General features: G+C 39.2%; 2 protein-coding genes across 2 annotated transcripts in view; one reads left to right on the top strand and one right to left on the bottom strand.

Annotated features, from left to right (window-relative positions):
* LOC101851496 (sarcoplasmic calcium-binding protein) overlaps positions 1-1801 on the bottom strand; it is a 9584-nt gene extending 7783 nt beyond the window's left edge. Inside the window, exon 1 of the mRNA XM_013082229.2 lies at positions 1746-1801. The gene's annotated coding sequence lies outside the window, so the exon portion shown is untranslated. The remainder of the gene's footprint in view (positions 1-1745) is intronic.
* A 65-nt stretch (positions 1802-1866) lies between these two features.
* LOC101853786 (ceramide kinase) lies at positions 1867-22932 on the top strand. Its single transcript, XM_005097824.3, has 14 exons — positions 1867-2048; positions 6636-6802; positions 7934-8042; positions 8796-8924; positions 9477-9540; positions 11986-12128; positions 12523-12597; positions 13727-13879; positions 14384-14489; positions 15090-15178; positions 16950-16988; positions 18472-18677; positions 20900-21108; positions 22323-22932. The coding sequence occupies exons 1-14, from the start codon at positions 1889-1891 to the stop codon at positions 22429-22431; spliced, it is 1758 nt and encodes a 585-aa protein (XP_005097881.2). The 5' UTR covers positions 1867-1888; the 3' UTR covers positions 22432-22932.
* Positions 22933-24484: the final 1552 nt, after the last annotated feature.

The following is a 24484-nucleotide window of genomic DNA, read 5'->3' on the forward strand; positions in this document are numbered from 1 at the left end:
GGGGGGGAGGTCGAAGTCTTGCCCAAACTAAAAATTAAATTTCTCAGTGTCGTATTTCTTTGGAACAGTTCCTATGGGCGAGGTGTGGTCTCTGAGAGCGAAATTTAGTTGGGCTATAATATAATGCCCTCCTAGATGCTGAAACGAGCTGTTCATTAGACCTTTGCTTTGGCCCTATAATCAGATAGTCTAAAGCAAATGAACCCCATAACCAATTCCCGCTTTGCCTGGGCCTTTTCCAGACTTTATTTCTCTATTCGCTGTTCCGTGGTTGGTCAGTTTGTCCAATGTACTCGGGAAATGATTAAGTTGCAGTGTTCATAATTTTGATCATGAAGATGTTCTTTCTGTTGGTGTATAGTCTGTGATGGTGATTATAATGGTGGTCTATGTCTAATGGCCTTCCTTTTGCTTCTTGAAAGACGACCGCGCATGCTGCAGGTTGCCTGGGCGGTAGACAGAGAGGAAGACTGCCCAAGTACGGCACACTTTTCTCTTATCCCTTCAGATCTTGATCTCATGATGCTCAAAATGTGAGACATGTCATTATTATACGTTTGGCATCAAAGAAGGTGTAATTAGGGTGTGACTTACCACGTTTGATAAGATAAGATAAGATAAGATAAGATAAGATAAGATAAGATAGTACTTTATTATCCCAGAGGGAAATTTTCCTTGGCTGTACAGAACCGTAAAACACATGCAGGTATTCATAAAAAAAATAATTTAATCATCAATATTACTCTCACCAATTTTTCGATATGAAAGGAGAAGTAAAGCTGACAAAATGTACATTTACATCAAATGCATCATTCAACCACATGCAGGAATTTAAATACTAGACCTTTGGAGTTATATACAGATACATACTCTAAGAGTAACACACATCTATGCTCATTCTGACAAAAGCCTTATGCTAGATGGTAAAAAACTTCTTTTATATCTTTCTTTCTTTGTTTTTGGAGGTATACATATCTGCCGCTGCGTGATCTTACAATTTGTGTGGAAAACGGGTGTACGTGGTGGGTCGTTTATAATGCTTTTTATCTTTTTTATACGTGTGGTGTTATACATTTCATCTATTCTTATAAAATCATATCCAGAGATCTTGCTGGCTTTCTTAATGGTTCTGTCAAATTTTTCTTTATCTTTCACCTTACAAATTATTCCCACCCCAGCAGCAAATACAGCGAGGGAGATAGTACGTTTGATGCATAAAGACACTGGTAGTTTCCTGGGGATATGGTAACGTTAAAAAGTTGTGATTACACTACTGTGAAATCTACACAGTAGTGGAAGGTATTCAACACTCTTACAAACCTGAACGATAATCTATAATTATAGTAATACTTTGGTAGGCCCTAGTACTACTATTTGCATTGTCTTTGCCTTCTTTTCCTTCTTGTTATAATCTACTCTTTGCCTTTACCTTTCGATCAAGTACCCTGCCTTCGAAAGAACATCTTTGTGTCCAACAGGAAGTAAAGCAAAGATTAAAAAGCCAGTAAGACTGCCTCTGATTAGATCTACAATGAAGCAGATGCTCTACAAAGTATCTTACTTTAGAGCGTTCAACGCAGGGGAATAATAAATTATTATTACACGAGACGAGTCCTTTTTAGTGTGTTTCTAGATCTAGATCTAGTCCAGAGAGACTTGGGAACGCCTATTGAAGAGCAGTGAATTTCTCATCAAAAGTCACATCTTTTTACAGTAAAACTATTCCTCAACACGCTCTTACTTACTCTTCTTCAGAATGTCAATGTCACAGAGCCCAGCATGAGAAGTTACAGGCACAAATAATGGACAATAATAAGTTGGGAAATAAAAGATAATTTTTGTCTACCTGACTCCATGACAACGACTTCCGGGTCGTGGCCCAAATTTAATGATGGCTACTGCTCCAGAAGCAAAAGTGTTACTGTACGCTGTTTTGGAATATGAAAATAAACCCGCACATGTTTATTTGACATCCACTCAGCTTCTGATTGAAAACAGTGCAAGACCAAGATCTCATGACGAATCTTTAGACGCTCGCCCGAGTTCTGGTAGGCTTACATTTGTTAGTTTCCTTTCGAAGTTCCAGTTTGTTGTCACTTTCTTTCTCTTCCCATTGACAGGTCATTGTCTTTGTCTTGACTTCTCCCCCAAAATTAAGAATGTTAAAAATGTCTTCAGTTTCAGCTTCATGCTCGAGGAAGATTGAACAATACCAGACCACTTGTATTATTGTTCCTTGCGTGAACCAGATTACTTCCATAACAACACCGCTCTGCCGCACGCGCTTCAATTCAATTCGCGAGAGGAGGAAGGCTAGCATTGGATGGTCGAGTCCGACATTCTTCATTCACACACAACTTGGAAGGGGGGAGGGGGGGGGTCAAGGGGGGTGTCCCCCCTGAAAAAATCAAATGTTGGAGGGGTGGGGGGGGGTTCAGGGGGGTCTCCCCCCCCCGACAAACTACTAATACTAATGAACAGATAGATTCTATATGAGCCATTGCCAAACTGCCAAAACGTGGGGAAAAACACACACATCTCACATTAGTGTGCATAAAATGTGATGCATTAGATCTAGTATTTATTCCTCCAAAACTTATACACACATCAATTATAGGATGTAGAACCTGCATTAGCAGTTTCAGACCCTTTGTCAGCTTTACAATCTTGAGTTTGTAAATTTTGTGCCAAAAATGTTCGTTTTTTAGTGATTCCTGGAGTGTCATTTTGAGCACACCAATGCAAACTTCCAAGAATGTCCAAAATTTAGTATTTTTGGGTGTGTTTTTTTTACGTGTGCTTTGATCCTATGTTATTTGTCATTGAGAAAGGTTAACTTGCTCAAGAAATCGGTTCATTTGTTTGCAAATAGACAAACAATTCGGATTACTTGTGCGTCTGTCATGTCGTCACGGACTAGGTGTTTCAGAAAACACCATTATTTTTCAGTAGAATCACCGTAGCTGGTTAAATTTCTTTGCCTATCGTCGTTTATTCAATACTTCAAAAGCCGCGATGTGCGAAAGGAACATCGGGTTCCTAGATTCCTAGATCTACGATTTCGGTCGGCTGTTTAACATTCGCCGTTATTGTCGTCAACTTGCGACGTGCCGGAAGTCCGAATTTTGCCCACTTTTGTTTTGAACGGGTCATCAAAAGTGCACGAATATAATTGTTTTCTTGAGTGACTTCCCCTTACCCGCGTCCCCAGAACAGTGGAAGCAATGGGGGAAACAGAAAAACGAAAGTAGTCATTGCCTTCAGCGTCCGGTGACGCACAAGAATTTTGAGTTGAATGATGAATGTGACGTACTGGGCTGTTTTGCGTGTTTTTAGGCTACTCTGTTGAATATTTTAGTGAAATTGCGGTGTTTACACTGGATTCCTGGAACAAGAGTGTGATGTGTGAACAAACTTCGAGAGATGGATCATTTCTGTGGTTATAGATTCAGCTTTTGTGCTCAGTGATGACGTTTGGGGTGTCGTCATGCAGCCGTACAAGACTGACTAACGTACAAGAAATTACATTGTCCTAAGAGCAAACATTTTTTAAGTAATGTGTGCTCTCTTTACTCAAACAAATAAACAAACATGTCCTTGTTTATCTAACTCAAAAATACACATTTGTTCTTTGTTGGTATGATATACCTTTTCCCAATACATTGTGTCATAATTGTTATGTACAAGTAATATTTTTCATAATTGCTAATATCAATAAGTTTTCAACATATATTTCATACATGCAAGATTCATTTAGAAGCAAAATACGCCTTTATTGTCTGTGTATCTCTTGGTGCAAATTTGTTCTTTGTAGGCATGATTTTACCTTTTCCCAGTATGTTTTGTCATCACTGTTATGTACAAGTACTGTTTGTCATAATTAGCAACATAATTGTGATCGTCCACTGTCTTTGATATGACCTGGTATCTGTTTCAAAGCAAAAGAAACCTCTCCTGGTTTTTTTTAAATTCTTAAAGTGCGCTTTTATCTCTGGAGGCAAGACTTTTGTCTTTTCCTGTACATTGTGTCATCATTGTTACGTACAAGTCATGTTTGTCATCACTGTTATGTACAAGTCAGCTCCATTGATTTTGTGCTTTTGCCTCAAATTAGTTAAAAAATTGTTTTACACATGTGTTTTTCTGGTACTGAGGCTTTGATAACTGTATTTGTACAGCCTTTCACTATTGTGATGTGTTGTCAATGATAATGTCCAATGTGTATCCTTTCTTGTACATAACAATGATGACATGTTCTGTGCACTGCGTCATTGTTACAAAGCTTGCCATTCATATTGCCATTATGAATGGAGTTCATAGTGTACAAAGTGTTTGTTTACTAAACAAATGGAATTTAAAGTCTATAATTTGCCTTGCTGCTTATCTGTTTTTGTCATCACTGTTACATACAAAAAATACAGTAGTTGCCAAACCAATAGACCCATATCTCCAAAACCCTACATCTCCTTGCTCTGATACTCTAGGAATATGAGCACTAAATGTCAATCTGTGACTGACAGAAAAGAGAGTCAAATTAGTAAGAAAAATTGTTTTGCACCACTGAATCTCAAGAGAGTCTCACGTTTTGGCAATTGCTCATATACCGGTCCAAAATTCTTCATTCCGGTTGTAAGAAGAGGGAAGTTGTTTGGGGGGTTCAGTGGGGCTTCCCTGACTGACTACATAGTCTGTCTGACTACACAGCTCATTTCATTCAATCTCATGAACCCGTCACACACTGTCATGACCCCCTCCCCCCCCCCCCCCCCACTGACTGAAGTTTCTTAGGCCATTCCATTCCCAAAGAGGGGGGACATTAAGTTCATTAACCCTCGTCCTGCGGGGGCCGGATTTATGTCGCCTGATATTTATATAAAGCCGATTTCGGCACCACGCCTTTGTTCTGGTCTCGCGTCAGTGTGGCCCTTGGCTCAGCGCACGCGCGCCTAGCATCATCTCCCTTTCAATTCGGGTCCCGCATCTGATCCGCCTTCACCCACGCAGCTCAGGTGTGTGTGCGTCAGTTTGCTTGAGTTTGTGTGCATTTGTGTCCTTCTTCTAGAACCGCCTGCGTTGGTTCGTAACTGAGGCATACAGATCATTCAAAACACGCCAAGTTGATAGCTTTAGATTTTCGTCCAATGAAATTAAAGAACAAATTGATCTACTTAGACATGAGGAGCTCGAATGGATAGTCAGGAAACAAGACTTCCATTTTCTATACAAAATCTTTGAATTGAGCTTGATTTTGTATGAAATGATACTACCTGATAAAAAATAAGCTTGTTTGATAATTCTGAATACCATTGTGCTGGTAAAAAGAATTATTTGAGTGCAAAACATTCGGAAATTGACCTGTATTATCCTCTTCTGAACCCCAGGTCATTCATCGCAACAACAAGAGCGTCTAAAAAGGTTATTCGAATGGGCGTAACTTCGTTCTTTCCAGTTTATGAAAGGGGGTTATTCATGTGTTCGTAACACTTTATAAATAGAAAGCTATAAAAAGATAGAGCGTTATTTTTGTCATCGATTAACACACTCCCACGGTGTTCATGGTGAAAACACACGTTTCCCAGCGCATGTGCTGTACACCAACAGTACACGCTGAGTGACCCCGGCGGCCTGCCCGGAATGTCGTACATAATCGGTTGCTGATAAGATTTGCGTCTCAGCACAGACGCAGGACAAGAGTTACTTGTTCTATGCCCCGTATTGTAAATGGGCTGATTAAACAATGTCATGCTCATTATAACTGTGCATGAACTGCAACACGAAACTGCTGCTTTTTCTTTCCTAATCATTACTATCGTCATTTTGTCCTCTACTTCTTTTGTATGTTTGTCACTCTCTTGTGACTTGCTATTTCCAGGGTGCTTTGGTGGTCGAAGCAGACTTTGTGCTGTTGAAGCTAGAGAGGGGAACAGAGTAAGCCTGGTTCCCTGTAAAGACTTCTCTGTTGACATCCACCCCTTAGCGCTCATATATGACCTTTTATCATGCCTTATTATGCAGTTGCGAGTGCTGTAAAACCTCTACTAAAACTAAAAACACACTGTCGTCAAACAGAAGGCACAGGGCTGCCCATCGTTACGAATTTGGCAGATCATTCCTTGTCGTTATGATTTTTTTTTTTTTCAATTTTATGAATACACTACTCTAGGTCTCTTTAGGCCTAATCATTGCAACACCCCTGCCCCTGATTCTGCTTAAATTATTTGCTGTTCAGGTAGCCTATCCCAACCAATGCCCGCCCTCCTCCTAGTGTATCTAGGGAAAAAAACCCTCATACCTTGACATTCATTATCACTATATGTCACATGTTCAGCTGTCTAACTTTAACATTAACATTACACTCTTTGTGCTCAGCCTGTAGTGGCCCATTTCAATTTTACCCTTCTAAGAAAAATATTAGTTGTAGTGCCAAAGCCAGCCTGAGTGTTTGATTTGACAAGATGTTGAAAAATTCCTTTGCTTTCCATTTGGTTTTCAATTTGAGAGAATTTAATATTACTTCTGTGTTTATCAGTATTATTTTACCTATGGTTTGAAACATAAAATTTCACATATGAAAGGATGATTTCTGCATTTTGATGGTACTTGTTTTAATGTAAAATGTTTCTGATATTTTGAAGGAGCACCGCATCATGTGATAGACTTGAGAGAAGTGATCGCAGTAAGAGCGGAGCACAGATTGCGGGCAAAGGAAAAAAGATTTCGATTCAAGTCTCAACAGAAGCCATGCTTGCTTCAGGAGGACAGGTTGGGAGGCACGAATACATTCTCCCTCTTTATGATCAAGGTGAGTAATTCTTTAAAATTTGATATTATTAGCTGCATGTTAACTTAGCAGACAAATGAAGGATGGATGGAGTTTCTATTTTTTAATTACTTTTTCAGCAAAAGTTCATCCTTTATTATGAAAGTGGGTGGTTGGCGGGTGCTCTGGTGTGGTTTGCTTCTTCTTTCCTATCAAACATCTATCGTCCTTATCTCCCCTTATTGTTTCTTATATTTGTTTCTCTCTTGTAACACCTCTTATCTTCTGGCGCTCATGTGACCTTATAATGCAGTTGCAAGCACCGTAAAACCTCTACTAAAACTAAACTAAAACTTATTATCAAAAGCTATTGTCAAAAGGTATTTATAGTGGAGCCTTTTCAATCACTGTCATGAAGTCTTACTTTCAGCTGTGTCGCACAAATAATGGATTTTTTTGCCTCATCATTATGTGTGTGGTGCATAAACAGAAGGGCTGACGAAAATCTGGAAAATAATAGTCTGCACCACCTCTGTTAGAGCAAGGTTGATTTTAATAGCAGTCATACGATTTTTGTCCCTTTAAAGTTTAAAGTGCCAAAAATTAGTTTTTTTCCTTGTAAATGATTGAAATGATCATTGCTGTGTTTAGTTTAACTAATATTTTTCTTTTTTTAACGTTTGATTGGGTTTTAAACAAATAATAGTCTTGAGTAGTTGTTGTACTTCTACTCAATCATTGCCTTTGCACTCTTTGTTCTTTGATAGAAGACAGAAGTTCATGTGATGTAATACATGTTCATGTGACGTAATACATGTTAAAGGTTTCTGGTCTTTCAGTGTTTCTTTGTCTTTTTTTTTTGTTTTGTTATTAAATCAGTTAAAGTCATTGCTTAACATTGAGTAAATTTGTTGAAACTTAGATACAGTCATAGACCTTTACCTTGAATTTTTGTATATATATATATTGAAGTGCTGAAGTGAAGAAATGTGGTAGGATCAGGCATGATTATATATATGTATTAAGGTATATATGCTTGTTTTTTTAGACTTTTCTTTATATAACGATTACTTTAATAAAGAAGTTTTTATTGTGCTGACTTTGTTTTCTTTTTATTGTTGCCAAATGTTTGCTAGTTTTGTTTCGTCATATTCCTTTAAATCACGTATTCAGAGAGTGTCACGGCACAGATGGCGTCACAAAAGCTCAGCGTTTGTTTGCCGGGACTATGGAACATGCCAGATATGGATTGATAAGATCCAGGAGCTGCTGAAGAATCCAGGTAGGCACATTTGTGTCACATTTGCGAAATGTTAGAAAGGGGGCGACTGTATTGGAACCCAATTCACCAAGCGGCTCAAATTATGAATTTGAAAATTTAACTGTACTGCCGTAAGCTGACAAAATGCCATATTTCATGTTTGTGCCGAATTTATTTGCTAAATCGGAAGCTTGATTAATTACCCTACTTGTGTGAAAAATTCAAATGGAAACTGTTACTAGTTTTTGAATAAGTTAAAATAAACATTTTGGAATGACTATTTTTAAATGATTACACTGACTAAAAAACCCTCTTTTTCTCGAAAATGCTCTGAAGAAAAAGGGACGTTTTGTCAGCTTACGGCTGTGTAGATTTTGGTACGAAGAAGTAATGTGTGACCTTAAGCACAAAATCATGAAAATCTGGCTCCGTTATGGTCTTGGGAATATTGAATGCTATCATTGCTTAATTTTTTATGAGGTCGGGAGATTATGGTTTCTTCTGAAACGTGACACATAAATTGCTGCACCAGAATATTATATTATATAGATTATTATGATGTAACCCTTCTACTTGGGGCTTTCATTCTCTAATCATAGGTAAAAAAAGCCTGTTTGGCTGCTGTTTGATGGATTCGCTGGCAAGCTCTTTTCTCTCTTCTTTGTTTGTCATTTTTGTTTTCCCTACTTTACAAACGTTGATCACCTTCTGAGTCTTATTTCTTTCATTTTGTTTGTAGAAAACTTTTATATTTGTTTGAATTCTGCTTTTCAGAATGGAACCGTCCAAAGAGGCTCTTAGTTTTCATCAATCCATTTGGTGGCAAAAAGAAAGCACCCAAAATTTTTGACGAAAAAGTTCGACCATTATTTGAATTGGCTGGTATTTACTCAGAAGTAATAGGTATGTATTGTGTCTGGCATTTCTTCCTTCACAGTGTTCACGCAGAGTTGTTTTTCTTTGTGATCTTCTGGTTTTGAACTAATTTAGATGTATGGTCAAGCAAAATGAAGCGCATAGTCCTAAAGTAGAGAAATCTCAGAAAGATTTTTAATTGGGGAAGGTTTTGAGATGTGGGTATTTTTGTTTTCTTCAACCTCTCTTACAACTATTTCATCACATAAGAACCCTGCCCTCCAACCCCCCCCCCCCATCACTCCTATATTTAAGACAGAATAAAAACTCTTGTACAATGGTCGCGAATGGGACTGAGATGTTGATGTGTGAATGAGTTAAACTTGTGCGTTTCTGTTCCAAATTTTTGTAATGTAGTTCTTGAGATTATAATGGTAACTGGTAAGTGATGCATTTTTATTCATACATTTTTTCCACATAAAATTGTAAGTGAATCTAAATTCAGATGAAGCACTTCTAAATTAGATGTAAAACTTTAATTTTATTGTTATTTCATTAGTGGAGATGTGTGATTAATTCTCATGTACGTTGCCTTTTCAGTAACAAAGCGTCAGTATCATGCAAGAGATGTGATAGAAGAATATGATCTACAAACAGTTGATGGGTAGGTGGATACTTTGCACTGTAGTCCTTAAATATTACCAACATTCATATGATCGTCAGAATCACATTCCTTATCCCAAGGGTTGTCCTTGTCATTACCAGAATCTAATTCAGAAAGGTCTTCAAAATAATCAGTAACGTCCCGAGTAGTAAACATGGTTCCCTGCGCACATTTTGTCCGAGACGGGCCGGTTTGGGGATACGGTCTCGCTGACCCACCGTACCGGTGGCTAGGCATACGGGCAGTTTTACGCGCCACTGGTTAAGGGTTCAAAGGGTTATTGCTGATAGGTTTATTATGTCATCAAGGGGATGTGTGCTGACTAACCTGATGAAGGAAAAAGGAATTCTCAATTAGGTGTCCCGTTGTTGCGTACTTGAAATGAAATGCAGTTTGTTGCTTGTATTGCACAACACACACAGGGCATTGTAATAGTTGACCCCATACCTATTGACCTAAGATAACTCTGTCGGCAAGGGATGATGATGACTGTGCTGCTTTTTATAGTTAGATTATGTAAGATAACACCTTCCTCTGAGTTGAACTGTTATCTCTGTTGACATCTTTTCAAAAAAAAATTAGGTTACTCTGATTTGAATCCCAAAGGAGTCGTTCGTGAATCTGGGTAGTGTGGGTTGTTTTCATAACTATTTGTATTGTTTATTTTTGACATTGAAAAAAAAACAACAACTTGACCCTGTTTCTGACAGTGACTTTGCAATTTGTAATAAATTAGTTGCTTCTTTTATGCATCCTTTGCCTTAGTCTTCTATGGTTAAAAAAAAAGATGCTAAGAAGGTTTGACAGGGGTGCTTTGTTTGCAACAATGTTGTGTTTATATACCTCCTTATACCACAAGTGGGTGGTTTGCGGGTGCTCTGGTGTGGTTTGCATCTTCTTTCCTATCAAACATCTATTGTCCTTATCTCCCCTCCTTTTTTATGTTTGTTACTCCCTTGTAACACCTCTAATCTTCTGAGGCTCATATGACCTTATGCAGTTGCGAGTGCTGTAAAACCTCTACTAAAACAAACATTATACCACAAATTTATTATGTTTTTACTTCCAGTTGTATACTTCGTTTTTGCTTTTCCTGAACTCATATTCACTTGAGGAGTGTAAATCTCATGGAAAGTGAAATTTTACCTTGTGATTTAGTGATGTCCTTAAAGAAATTAGAAGGCACTTAATATTATGAAATTAGAATTTTTTAACGAAATCTGGTTGCTTTTTTGGGACATTTGTTGTCCTGTATGAGCTTACTTGATTTTGTAATGACGCAAATCGATAAAAAAAAATTATAACAAGGTGTATTATGAGGATTAAAATTAGTCACCTGGTGTGAATGACTAGGCATAGGCAGAGTCCTATTTTCACGGCAGCAAAGTTTTTCAAGCAAGTCTTCGTTTTGCTTATAACTTAACTCTTTAAACCCCATCGGACGCTGTGAGCGTCCGGCGGTTATAACCCTGTTCCCCATCGGATGCTGGGTACTAGTGACAACTATTGCTTTTTATTTAATGCTAGTATTTGTTTGTGTTTCAGAACTATTCCCGAACCAAGATTTTTAGTAATGACTTATAAGCCTTTGTTTCTGCCATTTAGAAGTTGGAGGCAAGCTTTTGGGGTTATAATGAGACATAGTGCACCAGGTTTAAGTGACTGTAGCAAAAACTCAGGGAAACGATGGAAAAAACTCAGGGTTTAAAGAGTTAACGTTCCTATCACTTCAATTTGTGGGGGTGGTTTTAGGGTGTCACAGGTACATCCTATTTCTTTTCCTTCCCTATGTTGTTTTTGTCGGTCTGTCCCTGCGCTACATGACCATCATCATGTCAGTGTGCCTCTTTTTTCTAAAATAAAAGTAGAAACTTCTATTTTTTAAGGGAAGTTGGCGGGGGGGGGGGGGGAGATAAAATAAAGCCATTACATTCAAGCAGGAGGTGCAATTTCCCAAAGGTTCTTTTACCTATTATGGTCATGAACAGGTGTGGTGTGTAGTGTAGTGTATTGCTCTGCCGTGTTTTCTCCATTCAAACCTCTGAGCCAAATGTTGTATCTTTGAGCAATTTGTGTCTCGCAGGGCATAAACCACGGAGAGTTCTGAAATAAAATCTGAAGCAAATGAATCTCTCATTTTTGCATTATGAGCCCAAAACAGGCTGAACGTAGCATAGAAATATTTTCTTCAGGCTGATGGCAGCCATTTGCATTATTTAGCTTGACCAGGATTTTTCTGCATCTTCCAACTGAAATACGTAAGCAGTGGACGTAATCATTCGCACCGTACATTATTATGAAGACGGTATCATCCTCATTGCACTTAAATGGTTAAAGCTTTCATTATAAAGGGGAAAAAAAAAATGCTGTCACCCTCTTTCATTCCCCCTCTCTCCTTTCTCAACCGTTTTTTTCCTGCTCACTTTTTTTTTTCTTCTTCTTCAGTCTCATTTGTGTTGGTGGAGATGGGACCTTCTCTGAACTCCTGAATGGCCTTCTGGACCGTGTGAACGCAGAGGCTGGAGTGAGTCAAACATTCCGGCACAAGCCAGTCAGTCCTTCCCTCCGCATCGGCATCATTCCAGCAGGTAGGTAGAAATACATTTTTCAAAGAAGCATTTCGAAGGCCATGGGTCTTTCGCATAAACTGTGTTTTTTGTCGCAGTTTTTTGTGTTGTAAAGTCTTTTTTTTAAAAGGATTTACGGTGTCATCTTTTGACTATATGTAGAGACAGTGGGGACCCTTGTTTCTTTTTTTTAACGTCTTGTCTATAGTTTCTGTCTGTCTGTCTTGATTTTTTTTCTTCCACTAAATATCTTATCATATCGATGAGCTTCTCTTTACTCAGTCTAATTTAATAAGGTTTTGAGATTGTTTTTTTGCTAGAAGGGTATATATGAATGTTAAATACATATATATTTTTTGTATTATATTGTAAATTATAACTTAAAGAACTTTTGTTACACCTGCTACCGTAACAGGTTCCACAGATGCAATAGTGTATTCCCTTGTGGGCATCAATGATCCTGTCACATCAGCTCTACAAGTCATCTTAGGTTTGTATGCTCTTTTTTTTTTTTTGCTTATGAAATATTGTGAATCTGTCATGACTATGCACATGTGGTGTTGGTAGCCTAGTTGTTAGGCTGCAGGACTGGTAATCATGAGATTGATGATTCGGGGTTCGAGCCTCAGCTCTGTCCCACATTGTGTCCTTGGGAAAGACACTTTTCATGAATTTCCCACTTGGCTCGGTCTTTTCGGAGACGAATGTTAAACTCGGAGGTCCCGCCTCTTAAATAACCTAGTAGTGTTGATAGGGGCGTTAAACCCATACTATTTTTTCGACGATGCGCTTTTATCGTTTAATTGTTTTCCTGTTTTAGTAGAGGTTTTACGGCTCTCGCAACTGTTTGAATTGTTTGCAGCTGTTTTGCTACTCAAAGTTTTTTTTGACATGTTACATGATTAATAGAATAAATAAGAATAAAATCTCTTCCTCCCCTTCTCATCCTCCTCCTCTCTCTCTACCCCTTCTCTCTTCCCTCTCTCTCTCCCTCTCTCCCTCTCTCTCTCCCTCCCTCCCTCCATCTCTCTCCTCCCCCCGCCCCCCCCCCCCCCCATCCTTCCCTCCCTCTCCACTTTCCCTGTCCCACGGATGTATGTTGTCACTCATTCTCACACACTCATTCAAAGATACTAAAAAAGAATGAAGGGCTCAGCACCTCCTATTTAACTCATTTTGTGTTGAAAGGGAAATGTGACGTTTTGCGTAAGAGAAGTAAAGAGAGAAGGGATATATTTTTCCAACATGTTATTCTATGCACATTAACAAATTTTTAAAAATCATTAGCTCATAAATAAATGTTGTGGTTGATTGGGGCTGTAGTCAGATGTAGCTCTGCTCCATTTTCTTCTCTTTGCCTTGATTACTTAAACTGTGGGTGGTAGGCTGGTGCTCTGGTGTGGTTTCATCCTTCTTTCTTATCTAACATCTATTGTCCTTATCTCTCCTCCCTTTTTTTCCTTTGTGTTTGTTGTAACACCTCTAATCTTCAGCACTCAGCACTTATACGACCTAATTATGTTGCAAGTGCTATAAAAGGCTTACTTCAACAACAACAACCAAATGAAAATGATATCTCAGACTTGGGACTTGAAATGTTTCACGGTGGTTTCCTTCAGGCGACAGTATAGGCATGGATGTGACAGCTCTGTACAAAAAGGAGGAGTTTGTCAAGTACACCACCACCATGTCAGGCTACGGTTACTATGGCGACCTCCTGAAGGACAGTGAAACTCTTCGCTGGATGGGGCCGAGAAGATACACTTGGTGTGGTAAGTCGACACAGACGGTTTAACAGTTGTGACCCTGATTTGGGGAAAGAGGTCCAAATTTGTTGTTTTAGTTTTTGAAATTATTGACGAGGATGAGTAGTTCTATACTTTTACCTATAGTTAGGATTCAACAATGACGATTAGAAGTTGCGTTGTTTTTTAGATAATAATTTGATGTAGGTTTGAATTGTACATTTGTACGATTTGTGTAACTGTTATCAGTTTACTGACCTGTGCTTTATTGGCTGTGTGTATTTTTCTTATGTAACATGTTTGGCTGACTGAAATCTTTCTGGAGTGGTTGCTTTATAAGAGATTGGTAGGGTGGTCTATAACACAATGGGGATACATTTATTTTCCAGCCACTCTCACATTTTTGTTCTTTAAATTTTGTGGTTGACACAATACCCATGAGTAAATCATAGAATTTTTGTTCCTTTAACCTGTTAACCTATTAAATTTTAAATCAGTGCTGTATTTTTCTTTTTCTCTTCTTGTTTCTAGGGTTCAAGACATTCCTAGCAAACAAAGCCTACGAGGGAGAAGTCTCGTTTCTGCTGGCATCAGAAGACGACAGTCATCCTCGTGACCACTCTATTTGTTACTCCGGGTAAGCTCAGTTCATAGCTTACCTAATAGTGTTGATAGAGGGTTAAACTCTTACCATTTATTTAATTCATAGCTGCCTACCATTATGTAAAAATGTATTCATTATGTTTTTGAGGGTCTGAGCACGGAAGTCCATTTTTGTGTCAGAAAGTACAGATTCTCTGTTTTCCTGTATGGACTTAACGATGTTGAAGAAAAATTATGTACTTTCAAAACTGGATTTGCGAAGACTAATGAAAATGAAGAGACCTCTAAGAAACGTTTCTGATATTATTGAAGGTCTGCTTTGAGTAGCTTGAATTTATTGATGCAGAAAAGTGGGTGTGAAGGGTTTTTAAATAATAACCTGTGTAATTTTTTATATCATAGGTAATTTTTTTTAACAACATCATATTTCCAGGGCGTGCTGTTAGGACATATTGTTGGTAAGGGAATGAGAATTGTTTTACAGTTTTGAAGCTTGTTTTTGAAATTTCAAGTGTATTGGGTTTTTTTCCATTGAACAAAGGACAAGTTGATGGTCCTGTCTTTTTTTTTAAAGATTTTTTTTTTCATGGTTATTACAATCTTGTTTTTAAAAAAAAAAATTGTCGAATTTTAGGTGTGAAAAGTGCAGGAGAGCTTCAGAAAAAACTGCTGCATTGTCACCTGCGCGGGATCCTCAGGCTGATGGTGATGTTGGTGCTACCGGTGAGTTGAAAAAAACATCACTGAGCTCGTGGATGACTAAAATGATAAATCTTTGCTTGTCTTTGTTTAATGTTCTGGTTGTGTTGGGCTCATACTGTTATTTCTTCTTGCTGATGGGATGCCATCTTTCTTCCAAATTCTCGTACCCTGCTTGTAGTTATTTAGTGGATGCATGTGGTTGGAGGATGCCACTGGTAGGTCCTACTTTTCTTCCCCCCCCTATTGTTTCTGTCTGGGTGTCATGTCTTTTCTTTGCATTAGACGGTGGCTGTTTGGTCAATGTACTTCTCTCAGCTCAGACAACATTATTTTTTTACATCTGCATTGACATGGATCATTTGTGAGGCATCGTGGTGAAATCAGGCGCGAATCAAAATCAAAGAAATCGGCATTTTTATGGCGGCTGGGCAATTTTTATTTCGAAATTTCTTTTTTTTAAGCTCAACCCCTTTTATGTCTATTTAAAAACACTTTTCTGTGTGGATTTTACGTAAATCGTTGATTAAAGGTTAAAAAAATTGTACATTTTCAGTTTCCAAGGACTCTCAAGCTTGGAAGTTACCAAACTTTGGTGGCCATTTTTTCGCTAATTTTACTTCTGAAAACAAGTGACCCCTACCCCCTTCAATCGTAAATATCTCGATTTATATTCAAGATATATGGGCATTTTTTTCATCAAAAAATAAACAAACCAACAAGCTTTAAGATGCTACCAATAACTCCACATGCCCAAAAATTGACAAGCACCTGATGCCACTGTGTTGTAACACATTTAGAGGTTTGTCCTCTCTGACCCTGCCTGTCAAGCAAGGCCAGCTGACGGGGATGCTTGATAGACTATGTCCACTGCATTGGACTTATCTCTTTTTTTATGTATCATATAAAGATTGTAAACATTACATTTAATAATAAATGGCATTTGTATTGCGCATTCCTCCACTCAACAGCAAGCTCTATGCTTTTTACACTCTATCATTACCCCAGCAGATCATAGAACACTTGGAAATATTCTCAGCTTCCTGGGATGCATACCGTGCCAGCAGCTGATTAAGCGCTCAAACACTAACAAAACTTATAAGATCTTTCGCTGTCTATAGCTAGGTACCTGGGTGAAGTGAGGAAAATTCTTGTAAAGTGCCTTTCCCAAGGACACAACGTCGGGCCCCTGACAGGATTCGAACCCATGACCTCATGGTTGCGAGTCCGAGAGCCTGACCACTAGGCCACTGATGCCACATTTCATTGTCTTCAGTTGTTTCAAGATAACTACGGGTTCAAATCTCATTACAGATATTTCAATTTCAACTGTATTTCATGTATAACATTGAGAGTTAGTGGAAACAGTTGGTGTGGGAAAGACAAAGACGGATAAACAGTGGGAGGGAGGGAAAAATACTGTCTCACAGTGGGTTTATGGATTTGTGAATCTGATTGGGTTTCGAATGTTTCTCAAATTAATCCCAGAATGTTTACTGATATCTCACCTCCTGATATGAATGACATGTGCTACACCTTCTAAATGAACTGCTTTGACTTTGTTGGATGTTTAGCTTCAACAAACTTAATATTTAGAGTAGTAAAAAAAGCTTAAGAATTGCTTCCTGATTCACTAGGGTTTGAAAATCTATGGGAGTTCTGACAAAAAAAATTGGTGCTAAAAAAACAAAAAAACACACTCAGTTGATATTGTTGAGTAGTTTTGTCATACTTTACTTCACTTTTCACACATTGTCATATTTTTGTTTTTTATCTTTGGCTTTTTCTGCCACAGGGGATTCTGCTGCATCCAGTAAAAGAGCCTCTTATTTGCGTAAGTTCTTTACACCTTGTAATAATGAAATTTCACTATACAACACTAAGATTATTGAGTAAATTGTTTCTCTGGATCTTTCTCTATTTTCTTGTTTATGTTATGGAATGCTGTCGCACTGCTATGTAAATGCAATTTCTAGACTGTCATAATTAACTGATATGAGTACAATAAATAAAAAGGAGCCTAAGAAATGAAAAACTGTCTTTTGATGGTGGGTGGTTGGTGGATGCTCTGGTGTGGTTTGCTCTTTCTTTCCTATCAAACATCTGTTGTCCATATCTCTTCTTCTGTTTTTTTTTTTGTTTCTCTCTTGTAAGACCTCTAATCTTCGGCACTTTTATAACTTTATTTTGTTGCAAGTACATTAAAACTTTTACTAAAACTAACTGTCTTTTGATGTACCGCTTCTTAAATAACCTTACAGTGTTGATAGGGGTGTTAAACCTTTCCCAGTGGGTGGTTGGCGGGTACTCTGGTGTCGTTTGCTCCTTCTTTCCTACCAAAAATCTATCTTCCTTATCTCTCCTCCTTTTTTGTGTATGTTACTCTCTTGTAACACGTCTTTTCTTAGGCACTTATATGACCTTATTTTGTTGCAAGTACATTAAAACTTTTGCTAAAACTAACTGTCTTTTGATGTACCGCCTCTTAAATAACCTTACAGTGTTGATAGGGGCGTTAAACCTATACCACAACCCCCGGGGCATTGCTACTGACTGAAGTGTCTTTAGGCCATTCCCAAAAGGGGACATTAACATGTTCTTATGCACAGTAGAATTATAAATGGGCTGATTCACGTGGAACTGCAACAGGGAGCTGCTGCCTTTTCTTTCCTAATCCTTACTATCGCCATTTTTCCTCTACTTTTTTTGTATGTTTGTCACACTCTTGTGACCTGCTTTTCCTGGGGTACCTTGATAGTCGAAGCAGACTTAATGCTGTTAAAGCTAGAGAGGTGAGCAGAGTAAGCCTGATTCCCTGTATGGACTTCTCTGTTGATATCCACCCTTTGGCGCTCATATGACCGTATGCAGTTGCGAGCGCCGAAAAACCTCTACCTCCCCCCGGGGCAATGCCACTGACTGTAGTGTCTTTAGGCCATTCCCAAGGGGGGGACATTTCTCGTTCAAGTACAGTAGAATTGTAAATAGGCTGATTCATGTCACGCTCATAACTGTGCCTGATCTACCACAGGGAACTGCTGATTTTTCTTTCCTAATCCTTACTATTGCCATTTTTTCCTCTACTTCTTTTGTATGTTTGTCACTCTCTTGTGACCTGCTATTTCCGGGGCACCTTGATAGTCGAAGCAGACTTTGTGCTGTTAAAGCTAGAGAGGTGAGCAGGGTAAGCCTGATTCCCAGTATGGTCTTCTCTGTTGATATCCACCCCTTGGCGCTCATATGACCTTATACAGTTGCGAGCGCCGAAAAACCTCTGCTAAAACCAAAACTTACTTGAACTGTCTTCTGATGTGCAGTGAAGGATGGCTGGCACCGAGTGCGGGGCCGGTTCAGCGCCATCAACCTGGTGACCATCAGCTGCCGTTGCGAACTGTCCCCCTCGGGAATGTCCCCGTCCTCCCACCTGGGCGATGGGTGCACCGACCTCATTCTTATACAGGACTGCTCCCGCCTCCAGTACCTGCGCCACCTCACACGCATCCCGGACCTCAAGGCTGACCAGGTGAGAACTTGTTGTTGCTGTTGTTGTTGCTGCTGTTGTTGTTGTTGTTGTTGTTGTTTATGGTGCTGGTTGTGGCAGTGTTGTTGTTGTTGGTGTTTATGGTTGTGGTGGTAGTGATGTTGTTCTTGGTGTTTGTGGTGGTGGTGTTGTTGTTAGTGTTGTTTATGGTGTTGTTGTTGTTGTATACAATTCAACCTGCTCTAATGGCCACCTGTATAAGACAACACTTTGTAACACCTCTAATCTTCTGCACTTATATGACCTAATGTATTGCAAGGGCCGTAAAACACTTAACAAATCTAAACTTTTAAAACGTTTTTTTGTTGTTGTTACATCACATTGTTCTAAATTCCCATTTGAGATGCTCGGCCAACTCTTCTGTTCTGTTCTCCTTTGTTCTGTTCTTAGTTTGACTTTTGAGCTCGTCCGAGTGCACTGAGTGTTACTGTCTTGTAACACCTGTAACCTTCAGCACCTATATGACTTAATGTGTTGCAAGTGCTGTAAAATGCTTACTAGAACTTAACTTTCTTTACTTTTTTTTTCTTGTTACACAACACATTGTCTTAACTCTTTTTATCCTAGCCGTACCCCCGCGGACTCTGTACCCGTCCTGGGGCCGCCGCGCCGTATGAGTGGGAAGTCAGTGCGTATAGTTCAAAGTGTTGTATTTCTTACATTTACTCTAAGGTTTTAAGGAAATTTGGCAGTTATGTTAGAAATTGAATGTAGTTTTTGTAAACGTATGTGGTTAGGAAATACACTGATAGCACAATGTAGATTTTCAAGTGTATTCCTCCCTCGAACTTGACCCTGATTGCCGCGCCCACGACGTCCCATTGGATTTTATAGATCTAGATCTAGCCCTACCCATCGAGCACGAATTCCAGTACTGACCCCTTCACCATGATCTGGATCGCTATTAGATGATTCTAAGTTCTGTTTCTTATTATCCACATCGGAATTTACGGCACCTATTTCAGAGTCACTTTCATCAAATTAGTATCATTCCCCCTCACAACCCAGCGCCACTTCAAAAAGTACTTCGTCGGTCGTGAATGTGCATTTTCGAGACATCTTTCAAGCCTCTACAACCATCAAAAACAAAGAAACCACAGTTCATTGGAAAATTAAAATATTCAGACAGAGCTAGCATCGCCGTATTTGAGTATTTTGGTATTTACAAGCCGAACTAGCTTCTTTGACGTGACCGGATCGCTGTTCCGAGAATACTCGTAGCCCGGACTGGTCCTCGTTACGAGTATACTCGTAGCCCGGATAAAAAGAGTTAAGTTCCTTTATTGAAATACTTAACTCTTCTGTTCTGTTCCATTCCGTTCTCAGTTTGACTTTGAGATCATCCAAGTGTACCGGGTGGTGTTTGTTACTCTCTTGTAACACCTCTAACCTTCGGCTGTTATGGGTGGTGTTTGTTACTCTCTTGTAACACCTCTAGCCTTCGGCTGTTATATATGCGCTTACTAAACAAAACTTTCTTTACTTTTTTTTTCTTGTTACATAAAAGTTCCCTTTTGAGATACTCAGCCAACTTTTCTGTTCTGTTCCGTTCCGTGGGTGGTTGGCACGTGCTCTGGGGTGGTTTGCTTCTTCTTTCCTATCAAACATCTATCGACCCCCCGCGGCAGTGCCACTGACTGTAGTGTGTTTAGGCCATTCCCAAAGGGGGGACATTTCTCGTTCAAGCATAGTAGAATTGTAAATGGGCTGACTCATGTCACGCTCATAACTGTGCCTGACCTGCAACAGGGAACTGCTGCTTTTTCTTTCCTAATCCTTACTATTGTAATTTTCCTCTACTTCTTTTGTATGTTTGTCACTCTCTTGTGACCTGCTATTTCCGGGGTGCCTTGATAGTCGAAGCAGACCATGTGCTGTTGAAGCTAGAGAGGTGAGCAGTCTAAGTCTGATTCCCCGTAAAGACTTCTCTGTTGACACCCTCCCCATGCCGCTCATATGACCTTATGCAGTTGCGAGCGCCGTAAAACCCTCTACTATATAAAAAGCCCAAAAAACATCTATTGTCTTTATCTCCTCTCCTTCTTTTTTGTGTTTGTTACTCTCTTGTCACACCTCTAATCTTCAACACTTATATGACCTTATTCTGTCGCAAGTGCCATAAAAATCGTACTAAAAACTAAAACAAAAATTCCCCTTCTGAGATTCTCAGCTAACTCTTCCGTTCCGTTCTGTTCTGTTCTCAGTTTGACTTTGAGTTCATCCAAGTGTACCGCGTGAAGGAGTTCAGCTTCCAGCCCGTGGTGGAGCCGGAGGACGAGGATGAGGGCGAGGGGGAGGCCAGGGAGGGCTGCGGGCGACACAAGTCGGGCCACCGGAGACTGCGCTCCGCCAGCAGCAACAGCGTGTGGAACTGTGACGGGGAAGTGGTGGAGCACCCTTGTCTTTACGTACAGTGAGTCGCCTGCCTCGTTGTAATAATAATAATAATAATAATAATAAAAATACTAATATTAATAGTAATATGGAAGTTTATTTATATGCGGTTAAAAAACTGGATCATCATGTGTGTAGATGTTTTGTTGCTAATATCTATGACAAAATTTATTTCAGACAGATGCTGTTTTATTTATGATCATAAAATGTTGCACATATGTTTATCTTTTTTTCATAGACAGAAATTTTATTTATAAATTGTGTATTGTTTTTTTTCTTTATGGTCCTATTGTAATTTCTAAAAATTTAGGGCAAGAAAGCCGGATGTTCACATCTGAAGGATGTATATTTTCACTATCTTTTTATTGTGGTTCATTTGTTGTTTGTTTTTTCTGATGTGTTGTGTAGTGTCTTTGCTTGATCACAGCAATAATTCTGCTATCCTGATGATTGCCTTTCTCACCCGGGATCAGGATATAGGCCACCAACAAACACTTTCCACCTTTCCCTATCCTGGGCTTGCTGCTTGATGTTATTCCATGTCTTCCTACCTTTCTGTACATCTATTTCTGTGACTCCTCTCCAAGTTCCACATGGTCTTCCCCTTGATCTTTTACCCTGCGGGTTCCAATCTAACACTTTCCTTGTTATGCAACTGCTTGCCGCCTCCTTCTTCCCACTTCATCTCTGACTGGGCTCTGTCGCGTTCTTCTTAATACTTCCTCGTTGTGACCCTGTCAGTCCAGCCGATCCGCAGTAACTTCCTTAGACACTTGTTCAAGAAAAATTGGATTGATGGATGGTGCTCTGGTGTGGTTTGCTCCTTCTTTCTTATCAAACGTCTATCGTCCTTATCTTTCCTCCTTCTTTTTTGTGTATGTTACTCTCTTGTAACACCTCTAATCTTTGGCACTTATATGACCTTATTGTACTGTAAGTGCCGTTACACTCTTACTAAAACTAAACTAAACCTGGATCTTCCTTATGCAACATAGTTCTGTTATCACGATCATCATCATCATCACCATCATCCAGTTCCAGATCTGCGACCGACATCGGCGATCATGGTTTTTCCATTCATTCCTTTGCTCGGATGCTCTCAAAAAAGCTATGTTTCCATGATCTGTCCCTGTTACCCATTTGTTTAGGTTCCCTAAGTATGTTGTTCTGAGCTTATGTTTATGTTTATCACAATCATATTCTTTTATTCTTGTTTCTTCTTAATGCCGTCAGGGTGCACTGCCAGCTGATCAAACTGTTTGCCCGAGGTGTGGAAGAACCCCAGAAAGAGGACTCATCCCTGTGTCCGACCTGCTGCCCGTCCTATGACAGCGACAAATGACGGCATGCCGGCCAGGGTGACGGGTGTCGGTGTCATTCTCCGACAAGTGAGAAATAGCACAGGAACTGGTGCGACCAAACTTTGGAAGTCCGTGAGATGATGTAAATAGACTGCCACGGAAAGTTGTTATAATAGAGTTTTCATGGAGATTGTGAATGGAAAGAGAGATTACTCAGTGTTAACAGACTTTGTCACGGAAAGTTGTTATAGAGTTTTCATGGAGATTGTGAATGGAAAGAGAGATTGCTCGGTCACTCTTTGGCTGTTCCAGGATTTGACATATGTCGACAAAGGGATGCTTCCTATGCCCTTTGGAGTCTTTGATCACTCTATTGTTTTTGTGCAATTTCAGGAGGCCTCAGGGCATGTCTCGTTGACATATTGTTTTTTGGTGTAAGGGATCGCTATGGACAGCTGAGTGAACTATATCTGGCTGTTTTTGCCTTTTTTGCGTTTGTTGGAGCCAATGATAGTACATAACAAGATGGGCCACTTCTCTCTTTGAGCCAATTAAAAAAGTGTCCTCAAAATTTGGTGGCGCCCTCTTCACAAAAGCGCACTCTTTGCGAACAGAGTTACCCTACTTGAGTTTTTAAAAATCAAAGTGAAACTAGCATGTTTTGAGATAAATTTCGGAAGAACCCTTTTTTTAAATGGTTACGCTGACAAAAAACCTTTTCCGGAGGAAAGGGTGATGGTTTTCTTCGTTTAATTTGACTTTAGAATGAAAGGCGAGAGGTCATTAAAATAAGAAAACCCCTAAAACTACGCACTGAACGTACCCGAACTGCTGATGAACAGCAGTCGATCTGCGCACGCAAGGAGGTGCTATTCCTATTCTTCTTCTGGAAAAACGAAAGAGAGCTTCAAAACAGACAGCAGCGCCATCTGAAGCAAAGAGCATACTTCCTGCGGACACTTTTTTGGCTGAGTGAACCATCTTGTTATGTACTATCATTGTTGGAGCCCCTTCTAATTTTATGCCCTGGGGAAAGAGATAGTGCCAGTAGACAGACCAATGCTGTCTACATCACAACAGTGTTCAACCATCTAGCCATTATGTTGGACGTGTCTGCTATCATAGTCCTTCGTTTACTTTTTTGTGTGTGTGTGTGTGCCATGCAGTATATCGTTGGCTTTTTTTTTTTTTTCTTTCTTTCCGAGAAAAGCAAATGCAGGACATTTAGGAAAAGTTGGTTCTGGAAATGTTTTTTTTCTCACTATTATCTTTTTCCTTTAATTGATATTTTTACCGATTGCTGGCTCTTGGAATATGAGGCTTGGAAGTCTATCACTGGCTTTTGAGCTGTTAATCAAAGTGTCTTTTATTTATTTAAAGGTCGTTACTAGGATAATTTCTTTTTCTTTGATTTACTCCAAAAAAAAAAAAAAAATAGGACCTAGGCTCTCATGGAATGACATTTATGATAATATGCAATATTTAGATGCAATCTATTATTATTCTATCAACTTTTCAGATGCGGTGTAATGTTTTATTTCCAGCACTTTTTTGCTTTTAAGCACTGCAAAGAAAAATGTCATTTAGCACGCATTCTATGACTTTGTATCTTCTCTTAGGGAACTTGTCCAGCAACTGGAAGAAAGGAATTTAAGTTTGATTTGGCTCTGAATTTGTTTTATCCATCCTTGGAACATTTTTTTTCCCCCTCTTTAACCGGTGTCCTGATGAAGGTGGAAGAGGGAAAGGAGCAGGAGCAAGCTGTGTTGCTCTCCTTCAAGGGCCTCTAATTTGTTTGTGCTAATCTGAGTGTGTATATAGTATATATATATATATATGTGTGTGTGTGTGTGGCGTGCTGACAAAATGAGTTACTTCTCGCAGTCCACAGAAGGAGATATTGGCACAAAATCAACACCGAGGTCAAATTAGTAGTTCTTCTATTGATGCTCTACTTTCATGTAGAACATGCCTCTTATTATTTCCTACTTATAAATTGTAAAACTTCGCTTATAAGCATGATGTTTCTACTTCCATAAGGCTTGAATCCGAGAAGTAACTCATTTTGTCAGCACACTTCACATATATATTTAT

The sequence above is a fragment of the Aplysia californica genome, unplaced genomic scaffold (genome assembly GCF_000002075.1).
Source record: "Aplysia californica isolate F4 #8 unplaced genomic scaffold, AplCal3.0 scaffold00164, whole genome shotgun sequence".
In the NCBI taxonomy this organism is placed as follows: Eukaryota; Metazoa; Mollusca; class Gastropoda; order Aplysiida; family Aplysiidae; genus Aplysia; species Aplysia californica.

What these genes read in the sequence shown, in the direction of transcription:
- LOC101853786 (XM_005097824.3), top strand. Translation starts at nt 1,889, where the DNA reads ATGATGGCTACTGCTCCAGAAGCAAAAGTGTTACTGTACGCTGTTTTG. An exon ending in TCTCCCTCTTTATGATCAAG is followed by an intron (nt 6,803 to 7,933) that starts GTGAGTAATTCT and finishes TCACGTATTCAG; the next exon opens with AGAGTGTCACGGCACAGATG. An exon ending in GAGAAGATACACTTGGTGTG is followed by an intron (nt 13,880 to 14,383) that starts GTAAGTCGACAC and finishes TCTTGTTTCTAG; the next exon opens with GGTTCAAGACATTCCTAGCA.